This window comes from Phyllopteryx taeniolatus, chromosome 20 (assembly GCF_024500385.1).
Source record: "Phyllopteryx taeniolatus isolate TA_2022b chromosome 20, UOR_Ptae_1.2, whole genome shotgun sequence".
Classification (NCBI taxonomy): Eukaryota; Metazoa; Chordata; class Actinopteri; order Syngnathiformes; family Syngnathidae; genus Phyllopteryx; species Phyllopteryx taeniolatus.
This window is the reverse complement of record NC_084521.1, coordinates 1,913,494-1,925,494: the sequence shown is the minus strand read 5'-3', so window position 1 is coordinate 1,925,494 and position 12,001 is coordinate 1,913,494. Positions and strand designations below refer to the sequence as shown.

General features: G+C 43.1%; 1 protein-coding gene across 3 annotated transcripts in view; it reads left to right on the top strand.

Annotated features, from left to right (window-relative positions):
- The window catches only part of LOC133470382 (cadherin-12-like), a 132,879-nt gene that overhangs the window by 77,067 nt on the left and 43,811 nt on the right, over window positions 1-12,001 (top strand). For all 3 annotated transcript variants that reach the window (XR_009785967.1, XR_009785968.1, XM_061758733.1), the window contains one exon: window positions 5,363-5,616. Coding sequence is in view for 1 of the 3 variants with exons in the window: in XM_061758733.1 (XP_061614717.1) it covers window positions 5,363-5,616 (254 nt within the window). In the remaining 2 variants the exon portion in view is untranslated. The remainder of the gene's footprint in view (window positions 1-5,362; window positions 5,617-12,001) is intronic.

Genomic DNA, 12,001 nt, shown 5'->3' with positions numbered 1-12,001 from the left:
CTGGAAAAAGTCGGAGAATGACTTCCTGGGATATTTCCCTTATGGCCACCACATCTAGTTTGATTCTCTGACACGTTAGCTCATCTTCTCATTAACACAAAGCTCCTCGTCGCCCCCCACTGGCCTCATGTTATTCCTGTTAAATGACAAACATGTTCCGAGACGACGACTCTTTCATAAACTGGAGTGAAGACATTCTGCTTGTTAGTCATGTCGCCATATGCAACTCTAAACTCATTTGTGTAAGACAAATTCAAGTAAATTTAAATTATTGTCTCGTGGCAACGTAGATGTAAACCAAAAACAATATTAATAATTTTGTGTTTATTTTCTAAAATTACCAATACATAATGAAATGTGCAATATTGTCACGGTACAATATAGATGTGCCAAAGAATCAAAGGTATACAGTATTTCAAAATGGGCTGAAACAGAAATTTGTGGAGTCAATATTTACACTTATGATTCACAATTTTCACCATGTGTATAGTTGATTTTGTCAAACTTAGAATGTCCACTGTGTCATAGTGAAATATCAATTTGGTATAAAAACCTTTCAGAAATTCAAAATATGTTTGTAAAACAGAACACAGTCAGCTTGTCACAGTCAACGGAACCATGTTGCTAACTGATGGTCCACTATGTGCTTATTAAATGCTAACATTAGCCAAACTCCTCCAACCTGACAGCTAGCTCACATATTTTGGAATGGAACATCCCAACTTTTTTGGGTGAAATGGGGAAGTCTCAAAAGCACCTTTCAGTGAAGTTGAAGCCGGAACACCTGGAGAAAACCCCGAACCTCAGGACTGTGAGGCAGACATGCTAACCACCAATGCTAGCTAACCAATGCCTTTAATAAAATAAAACAAGCCAGATTTGGCGATCATCTTCTGGCGGAATAATTTACTGATTTACTGAATCATATGTGGTCAGTTTTGAACATGCAGCATTTATTTTTCAAAGAATGTAGCTTCAAAAAAAAAAAAAAGAAAAGAAAAAAACCTGTCCTTTGTCATCATGGCATCCACCGGCCCAGAACAACAACACCCCCACCCACCTCGCCTTTAAATGTATTTGCAATTATATGACCTGAAAGGTTGTTTGTCAGGCCGGCTGCGCTTTCTACATGGTAGAAAATGTAGCACTGATCTTTGCGTGCAAAGGAGCGCTCGCTCCACACTGAGAGGACCTATTTCCCTCTTTTTCCTAACGGTGGAGATGCAGCGCGAGACCGCTAATGAGGTCTCGTCCGCGCGCCCCCCTGCTGGCCAACCACCCGGCACTGCCGCCCCTCTTCCACCCACGCTTCAGCTGAACCTCACGCGTGCTGCTTCCCTTTACAGTCAATCGCAAGCCCTCAGTACCAGGTCACTATCCATACACCAAATTAGAAAACAAAACAAAAAAACAAAAACAAAAGTATATCATCACTGCAGGGTGGAAGCCTATGTCCGTATTTGGTCAATTTATTACTTTTTAGCCAAAATGTATGCTATATACTATTAGTAATGTTATTTTTACAAATTAGCGACCAATCTATAGCGTTGAAAATAGCTTGCACTTTTTAGCAATCCCATGAAACCCTACAAATAATGCTTTTGGAAATACAAGGATTCTGCTGGATGGCAGTGATATACACTATATATAGATATATTTTTTTTAAATAATGGCAATACCAAGACTGTATTAAAAAAATCAATATCAATTAACCATTAAAATAATTGCAAATGCAAGATTTTTTTATATTTTTAAATCAAATTATTTTTATTTTAAGAATACTTACATTGAAACTTTTTCTATTTATGTATGAATGTATAAATAAGCCCCTCTATATTTTAAATGTACATTTTTATCAAGAATGAGACTAACTAAAAAAGGCATTTTTTAAATTGTATAAATAAAAAAATATACTAAATTAAAATCATTTGTAGCTGTCCCAGCACCAGTATGTGTAAATCAATGAGCCCCAAAAATAATCTGTATTAATCAAATTAATCAAGAAGCCAAAATATACATTATATAGTTACAAATGTAAATGTTGCTATGTAACTATGCAATATTACAATGCATTTGTGTTATAATAAATACATTTATTGTATTTTATTATTATTCATATAAATACAAAAATGGATTATTTTGGGTCAAAATAAATACAGTAGCCCAACATAAATAGAAAGACCTACAGACTACAGAACTGTAATATTTATGTGCTCAATGTTTTCCTTCATTTTAATTAATAGTGATGTATTATAGTCTGTTTTCTGCTAATATATCTTAAACTCTGCCACTCATAGCCCTGGTAGCCACATTGTGCATGGTGGTCTCGCACTTGAATTAAGAGCCAGTGAAGTCATCAAAGGCCTGCTTCGCTATCAGCGCAAAAGCACTCAAGGACTGAATTGAGTTGGCCTGGAGGCATTTGAACCCCAGTCACCTCGTGTTAGTTTGATCAAAACAGCACTCTGACCTCCTTAAAAACGGATCCTACAACGTGTTACCACAGTGTTGGGACGGAATGTTCAATCTCTTTCTGCTGTTGCTGATTTCCGATACATGCCGTCGTCGTTTGTCCAGGCGTTTGAGGCCTTTTAGTCGGGAGCTTTGAATACCAGCCGCAATGAATTCTGTCTTCTAAAAGGGAGATGTTGAATCTGGGAGGCGAGGCTGTCAGCCTCCGCCGTGGAAAAGGACAGAGTGTATTTCCTGCTGCATTTCCCCAGTGCGGCTACAAGAGCCTGGTGCGGTTGCATCTGCTGCGCTGTAATCAAACCAATCACGGCAGTTGATGGTCAGTGATTGCTTTTAGATTGGCAGGCCTCGGCGTCTTTTTTTTTCTTTTTTTCTCTTCTCCTCCCCACCGCCTTCCTTTAACGGACACCTGCTCCACGGGAAGACGACCATAAAATTAAGAAGACTGACGACTTGACGAACATCTGAGGATGCCTGTGACATCTCAAGTCTCACCTCAAACCGATGCAATTTATGTTTAGGACTTGGAAAAAAATGCACTTCGAGTATATAGTATAGGAGACTAAAATATAGTAGTGTGTGATTGCAGGTTACACAAAAAAGCCAGAGCAATTTTGAAGAACTACAGAGAAAGGCAGAAGAGCGAGGGCATAAAAAAATAATAAACAGTCCCATTTAACAGCCAGCGTGTGGACAGGGAGCTTTGTGCTGGCGTGGCGGCACGGTGTACGACTGGTTAGCACATCTGCCTCACAGTTCTGGGGACCGGAGTTCGAATCCCGGCCTCGCCTATGTGGAGTTTGCATGTTCTCCCCGTGCACTCCGGTTTCCTCCCACATCCCAAAAACATGCGTGCTAGGTTGATTGAAGACTCTAAATTGCCCGTAGGTGTGAATGTGAGCGCGAATGGTTGTTTGTTTGTGTGTGCCCTGCGATTGGCTGGTGACCGGTTCAGGGTGTACCCCGCCTCCTGCCTGAAGATTGCTGGGAAAGGCTCCGGCAGCCCGCGACCCTAGTGAGGAGAAGCGGCTCAGAAAATGGATGGATGGATAAAAAAAGATTGGAGACAAAGTAGCATCCATTTTTCCAGGTCATTTTCAGTAACTGACAGTTGAGTTTGTTAACATTTTGGCCTTGGGTAAGGTCATGTGAACCAGCCCACTTAACCTCCTGGGACCACAATTGTAAAGTTATTGTGCAAAAAGTCCTACTTTCGTAAAAAAACAAACAAAAAAAAACATAAAAATCCAGATGACAGATAGCTTGGAAAAGCACACTATATCTTCGAGAAGCTGCACTCCGACTAGTTTAGGTTGAAGGTCACACAGAAAACAATCACTTCCCCTCATTCAAAAGCTATCGTAACCGTTTTCCAAACAAGCTGCCAGAGAAATCAGGTGTCCCAGGACGGGAAGGCAGGTGGCGTTGTTGCCGAGGTGCCGCCTTGTTAGTCCATTTGAAGTACACGGAACGCAAACGTCTCTCGTGCGACTGCGGGGCCGGCGGAGCGTGACCGCGGTGAGGTATCGCCGAGCGTCGGTGGTCTCACATGAGAGGGCAGAAGACAGGCGGAGGCGAGAACAAGCATGTCACCGCTGTCAGGACGTTCACGCCTCAGACGTAGACATGTCGGCGATGCGCATTCGTCTGCTCGCGTTTGACAAATTGACCCTGAGCTGACGTGTCGGAAGCTGCTGGAAGGTTGAACACGTGAACCTCTCAAAAACTTATCATTCATGAGAAGTTTTGTGCACGAGGGGAAAAGTTCAGCTATTTCTATTGGAACGCTAAATTTATAAGTGTCACTCGGCAGCTTTGTGATAAACTGCTGCCTCCTGGAGTGAAAATGTCAGGATTTATTTTTCAGCTTTCTCTTCTAGTCTCTCCCTTCACACTCCGGGCTATTTCAGAATAAATAGCCGCTTGCTAGTCCCCCGGTTACTGTGGTAACAAAGCCCCACTGGTTCATAATTCCAATTTTGGCTCGTTTGGCTGATCGAGTTGGTTAAATTACGACCCTTGGAATTGGCCAAAATTACGGCGTTGAATTTAAAATGGCAGACTTCCTGTTCATTTTAGACTTTTTATGCATCTTATCATCAACAAATTAATCTGCCGATGAGATTTTTAAAATTATTTTTTTAACATTCCGGCGGGGTCCTAGCTTTCTTTTCCACCAAGCTCTGCTCACAGACCGTGAAGAAAACTCACAACTTTGACAATTAAGACAAATTATATTATCTAACACCCACTCCCGATTGAATTTCCCTAGGAAGAGTCTGGTTAGGCACAACCAGGAAATGGCCGTAATACTCAAAGAATGACACCTTTAAACCAACTTGGTTTACAAACTGTTTCACAACATAGATTATCTCATCCAGTCATGAAAAACATGCTTTCCAAATTTGATGTGTTTTGAGTACTGATAATCAAACTTGTCAGAGCCACCACGTTTGCTCATGTTCAATCCCTGCAAATGGCCAAAATTCTCGTAGAATGACACCTTCGAAAACAAAATGGCCAACAAACACTGCATAGGTTCTTGATTGATTTTCGTGAGTCTTTTCACGATGAACAAGTTCGCCGGATTTCATGTCCATCTCACAAATCAGTGGCAGATGCTAATTTGTTTTCTAGCTATCCGGGGGGTGCTATTATTGTTATTATCACTTGTATGGGGGTTCTAAGCGTTTATTCTGCGGGAGCAGAGCATAGAAACGGTTGGCAACCACTGATCTGGTCCATCCAGCTTGACACTGACTTCCAAAAACAACTTATCAAATGGATGTTAAGGGGTAATGACACCATAATGGCTTGAGATGACAAAGAACCGGCAGTTGCTGGTGATTGTTACTTGAACCCGTCTCGTTTTCTTATTTTTGTCCTCCAGCCGCTGGACTACGAGAGCAAGAAGGCATACACCTTCAAGGTTGACGCGTCCAACGCTCATCTGGATCCCCGATTCCAGACCTTCGGGGCCTTCAAAGACACGGCGACGGTGAAGATTAACGTCCTGGATGTTGACGAGCCTCCGGTGTTCAATAAGCCCGCCTACGTGATGGATGTGTACGAGGACACACCGGCGGGCACCATCATTGGCGCGGTGACGGCGCAGGACTTGGACGCCAGTAGCAGTCCAGTCAGGTGACGTTCAACTCCAAGAAAAAAAATAATAAAACTTCCTTTCTGGAAGCCGGTCGTCCGCAGACGTCAACTACAGCAACAGTATTTCCATTAAGCAAACTGCATGGTTGTCATGGTTACAAAACGGAACAAACCACTCAGGAGGTATTTGTAGCTTTGCAAAATAATTAAGTTAATTGAAAAAAATAAAAAAAAGTCATTACAGAAATGAAAATGTACTTTGATGATCTAAAAACAAATGTGACAAAACAATAAAGGGATTTCAACAATGATTTTGCTAAGCCATATTGGATTTCAAAAGAGTGTTAATGAAATAAATTAAACCCCACGCTGAGATAAAATGTTATATAAAAAAAAGACAATGAAGAAAACATTGAAAAAGAGCATAAGACTGATTTAAAAAAAATCTGTTGTCGTATTTTGTTAATGATGTGATGGGGTGGGGGGGGGGGGGGGGGGGGTCATCATTGTGACTAAGATGTGCGTAAGATGGATTCAAGAAATTTGCCTGAGAACAAACATGAAGTCTGGGCAAAAAAATGGGTAATAATTTGTTGTTAAGGTGAAAAAATGCATTGTGAAAAATGTGGTTCGGCATTTGCGAATTCACCCATTTGTAGATTTGTTTTTAACCTATCCTTTGTTATTCACTGAAAAACTCACTATTTACTGTTTTTGTGCTCAGAGGCACCATTTTGAGTGAGTTGAGGAGCTCCATTTAGACAAAAGTAGTGCTTTACCACCACCACCTTATGGTATCTATAAACAATTACAAGCCTTTTAGAGGGGAATCATTTACCCGTGGGTGTTGTTAGATGTCTTGCTATTTTAGGAAAATATAACAGTCTTCTTGAAAAAGTGTGCAAGAAAGATTTAGGGGGAAAAAAAATTTTGTCCTGAGAAGTCTTAGCAAACGAGGCCCAACATTTCCAGCCCATTCTAACAATGGACATTGACAAACATGAAGATGTAATGCAATTATTTCCAATTATAAATCTAAATATAATTATGAGAACAAATGAAGCGCTTTGGCCTCCTAATGAAGTGCTCTCTAAACGACACTGCTTGGGAAGAACACAATGCGGCTGCTCGCTATTGGACGGACCGTCCTGACGCTTTCTTTCCGAGCCGCGTGATTGAAGCGTTTAGGTCTTTTAATCTGCTCGTCGATGTCTGCGGTCCTTGTTCATCAAGGCCGCCGCCGCCTTCCAAGTGGAGGACTTTTGTCATCAACCGCAGGAACAATCAATCAATCAATGCCGGCCCAACATCGCAATCACATTAGCGCCGTCGCTTGGCGGCTCTGAACTTGTCTCGACCTTACGAGAGCGCCGACTTTCTGAGAGGTAGTCAGGCTTCATGTTGACATTCAAACATTTATCAGTATATTTTCACAAGAAGGATTTCAGAACAAACCAGATGTCTTGGTGAATAAGACCCAATATTTTGGGGTTCGTACAGTTAGAAGACAATGAAATGTAGTGAGGCTCGATTTGCGATTGGCTGGCGATCAGTCCGGGGTGTTCCCAGACCTCTCGCCCAAACTCAGCCAAGCTAGGCGCCAGCTCACCCACGAGGATAAGCGGTACAGAAAATGGCTGGATTTAAGAACAAATCTGATGTCTCGGCAAGTGTTCCATCAGTAAAATCTCATAAGAAGAAAATAATAATAAAAAATAGTCCCCTCGATGCAATCTTATTGTTAAAAGAAGCCAAAAATATGTCGTAAAAAAAATTGCAGTCTTCTTGGAAAAAGTGAGTAAAAGAGATAACACATTTTTAATAATTGAAAGAACACTTGGTGAATCAGGGCCCGATATTTGGTTACTGATAAGAAGCAGAAAAAAATGGTCATAAAAACAATGCAGTTTTCTTTCAAAAGTGCTTAAAAAAGAACATTTTTTTGTCCGAAAAAGTATTTCTGGATAAGACCCAATATTTCGTTTTTGATTAGATTAAATAAAGCGTAAAATCAATGCAGTCTTTTTGAAAAAGTGCATAAGAAGGATTCAAGAACAAGTGTTGTCATCACAAGTTCTGTTAAATAAGACCCAATATTAAAAAATGTTTTAAAAATTTGCTGTTCCTGAAAAAGTGAGTAAGTTTTTTTATTTATTTTAAAAAGTCTTGGTGAATATGTCGTAAAATAACTATGCAGTTGTTGAAAAAATGTGTAAAAGGGATTTAAAACGCAGCAAAATTCCCAGAAAAAGAGGAAGAGGTAAGGAATGGTTCAAAATGCATAGGCATCTCGCACAGCCATAGAACAAGAATTACTAAAGTTTGAAAATACTTCATTCTAGATCACACAATATAAACATTTAACAGTGTTAACAGAATTTTTACACTGATGTCATGATCATACATTGCTAGCACGTTCCCACCAAACGACCGCTGAACACGAGCTCGTGGCGATTTGACATTTGAACTCGGCCCTCGGGAATGCATACCCTTCAGAATCTTTCCTGTTCTTACTCTGACAGAAGAACAATAACACCAATAACGACGATAGCTCATCATTTTGACGTCGGACTCAAAATCAATCCGGTTCCTGCCTTGTTACAATATCTTACAATAATCTCAGCCGAGTGCTGAAAAAGAAACGGACGGCAGGTCAAATCCGTAAGGACAAAATATAGGCAAAACTAATAAATGTTTCCGACTGATGTACCAAAGCGGATTTTCTGAAGTTAAACTGAAGATGACAAAGCTAACACTTCCTGCACACGCAATCACATTGTTGTTGCAGCAGTGCAGCTTTTTCGACATAAAAATAACTCTACAGAAAGTGGATTACACTGTGCGGGGGGAACAAAAAGAGCACTACAAGTAAAACACTGTCCACTCGTGCGATAGGATCTTAATAGAAGCTCAAGTCTTGCACTTTAGTGTTGCTCCGTCTCGAGTAATTACCAGGGGAGACGTTTAAACATCAGCGGCCCGTTATGGATGTGACAAGAGAAGCTCAACTCTTGATGCCCTCACACTTTCACGCCATCACGAACCCCCCCCCAAACGTCGGCCCGCCTGAGTGCCGCAACAATAGACCGGTCTTAAAAATGGATGAGAAGCCTTTTGTTCTTCAAATCTATTAAAGCGCAGAGATGGCTCGGGACGTGCTGTCAGGGTATGACGGACAAACGCACCATGCGTTACGCGGTCCGGAGATCTTTTTAAATGAATATTTTACCATGGGACTAAACAAAAACAAATGCAAGGAGCTGACATTTGGCCAGCAAAAAAAAAAAAAAAAAAAAAACTACAAGGTCACTCGCTTGTAAAACTGCACTTTGTCTCCTGCATGTTAAATATTCATCCGTAGCGTTGACGACACGCCCATCGATCAGTGGTGCATCGTGCAGTAAAAAACAATAGAGAGCTGCGGCCGTCATGCATAGGCAAGCATGCTTTTAGGTCGCTATGCTATTTAGCAGCAGTGCGTGCTGTTATCCGGGAGACAAAAGACCATGAATGTTGAATGGTGGTCAGGTTTTAAGGAGCTTTTCTGCATTAAAACGCTCGCCTCCAAAAAGACCGCGGTTGCTGGTGAACATTCATGGTGTAAAAACTAGCGACTACCGAGAGTGAGCATAATGTTTTCCCCCTCTAGTACAGTGTGTGGTGTTCTCTGGAGCCAATTAACACCATCTGTCATCAACGGAACAGAGGATAGGACCCAAAAATGCACGACTCCAAAACAAATGGACAGTTTCAAAAAGAGAGGTTTAATATACGGGCAGAGGTCGGTACACAGGCAGGCAATCCAAAAAAGGCAACAGTATCCAAAAACGTGAGGCAAAAAGGCGAGGTCGATAATCGGAACAGGGTCTAGTCTTACTGTGAGTCTGTGACGTGGAAACAAGGATTGCTGGAATGCGATGACAAGGTACAACGAACTGGCAACGAGAAAGAATGAGACACGAGGTTAAATGCAAGGTGTAATTAGGCTGAACGAGGCACAGGTGGTGAAGATGCTCTCAGGAGCACGTGTGTATGAGACAGTGGGAAGACAACAACCGGAACACACTCCCATGACAGTACCCCCCCCACCCCCCCCACCCCCAACTGCCGGCCCGAGGCGGCCCCGGAGCACCTGGATGAGCAACGTGGAAGTCCCGAATGAATGAGTCAACCACGATAAACGCAGATGGCACCCATGAACGTTCCTCAGGCCCGTAGCCTTCCCAGTCCAGCAGATATTGAAACCCCCTCCGACGAGACGACAACAGCCGCCTCACAGTGAAGACAGGGCCCCCATCCACGAACCGGGGGGGAGGAGGGAGCCTGGAAGGCGGGACCAGAGGGGACTCCCGGGCGGGCTTGAGCAGGCTGACGTGAAAAGCAGGGTGGACCCGCATCGACCTTGGGAGCCTAAGCTTCACGGTGACAGGGTTGATGATCTTTGTGATGGGGAAGGGCCCAATGAACCTGGGAGAGAGCTTCCTGGACTCCACCCGGTGTGGAATATGTTTGGTAGAGAGCCAAACTCGCTGACCCAGGGTTAGTGTTAGCGGTTTTGTAGGACCGTCCCTGGTACAGCAGCATCTGGTGGGCTCGCTCCCAGGTCCTCCTGCAGCGTCTCACCAAGCTCAATGCCACTGGAACTGTGGACTCTGGGGCTATGGCAGGAAATAGAGATGGTTGGTAACCATGCACAACGTGAAAAGGCGATAGACCAGTGGATGCAAAGGGGAGGAAATTGTGAGAGAATTCGACCCAAACCAGTTTCTGAGACCAGGATCGTGGCTCCTGTAAAGCGAGACATCGGAGCCCAGTCTCCAGGTCCTGGTTCAGCCTCTCGGTTTGGCCGTTGGTTTCAGGGTGAAACCCAGATGACAGACTGACTGTAGCACCTATGAGATTGCAAAACTCCTTCCAAAATTGCGAAATGAATTGGGGACCCCTATCGGATACCCCATTCTTGGGGAAACCATGGAACTTGAATACCTGGTGTATCATTAACTCGGCAGTGTCTTTAGCTGAGGGGAGTTTCGGGAGTGCAATGAAGTGTGCCATTTTATAGAACCTGTCCACGACTGTGAGAATGGTGGTATTTCCTTTCAAGGCCGGTAATTCCATCACAAAGTCTACGGAGATGTCTGACCGAGGACGTTGTGGTATTGGCAGGGGTTACAACTCCTCAGAAGGACGTTTACGAGAGAACTTATTAGCAGCCCATACCTGGCAAGCATTGACATAATTGGTAACCTCCCTTCTAACACTGGGCCACCAAAAGCGCTGTTCGACCACAGATTGAGTCTTGGCAACGCCTTGTGGAACTCACATTTCTCAGCCTTGATATGTAGTTCATTCTGCAGTAACTGCTGCAAAACAGAGCGAACATGAATGTTGTGAGTCTCCTCATCCGGGGAGAATATCAAAATATCGTCCAAATATACAAAAACGTACACATTCAACATGTCACGCAGGACATCATTGACAAAGTTCTGAAACACAGCTGGAGCGTTAGTTAGTCCAAAAGGCATCACCAAATACTCGTAATGTCCCATTAGTCTGTTGAGTGCTGTTTTCCATTCATCCCCCTCCCTTATCCTGACTAAATGATATGAATTTCTTAAATCGAGTTTGGTGAAAACCTTGGCTCCCTCCAGGAACTCAAAGGCGGTGGAGATGAGAGGAAGAGGGTACCTGTTTTTCACCGTTATGTCGTTGAGACCCCGGTAATCGATACAGGGTCGCAGAGTATTGTCCTTCTTGTCCACAAAGAAAAATCCAGCTCCCGCAGAGGATGAAGATGGGCGAATAATCCCGGCTGCCAGTGATTCGTCCACATACTCCTTCATAGCCTTGTGTTCCGGCCCTGAAAGAGAGAATAACCTCCCTCGTGGGGGTGTGGTTCCAGGCAGCAAGTCAACAGCACAGTCATAAGAGCTGTGGGGTGGAAGGGATTTGGCCTTGGACTTGGGAAAAAAAACTCTTTAATGTCCTGGTAACAGGTGGGCACTTGAGATAAGTCAGGATCCCCAGATGGGGTCTGTGGATTGTCATTTGAAACATAGCCCTGAACATCACATGGAAGCTTAAAACAGTTCTGGGGGCAATTGCTCCCCCATGACATAACCTGCCCAGAGGACCAGTCAATGTGGGGGTTATGTAATTTCAACCATGGGTTCCCTAAAATAAGGTCATGATTCATGGCGTCAAAAACATGAAAACTAATGCGTTCCAAGTGAGAATCAGGAAATGTCAATGTGAGTGTTTGGGTCGGTGAGTGATCTTGCCCATAAAACTGCCATCTGCAGCATAGGTGTTGCGGTGGCGTTTTATTTGAAAGGTTCTAAAGTGCATACGTCTAACGAGGAGGGAGTTGAGTAAATTTGCACCAGAACCAGTGTCAATTAATACAGGTGTATGGATTTCTTGA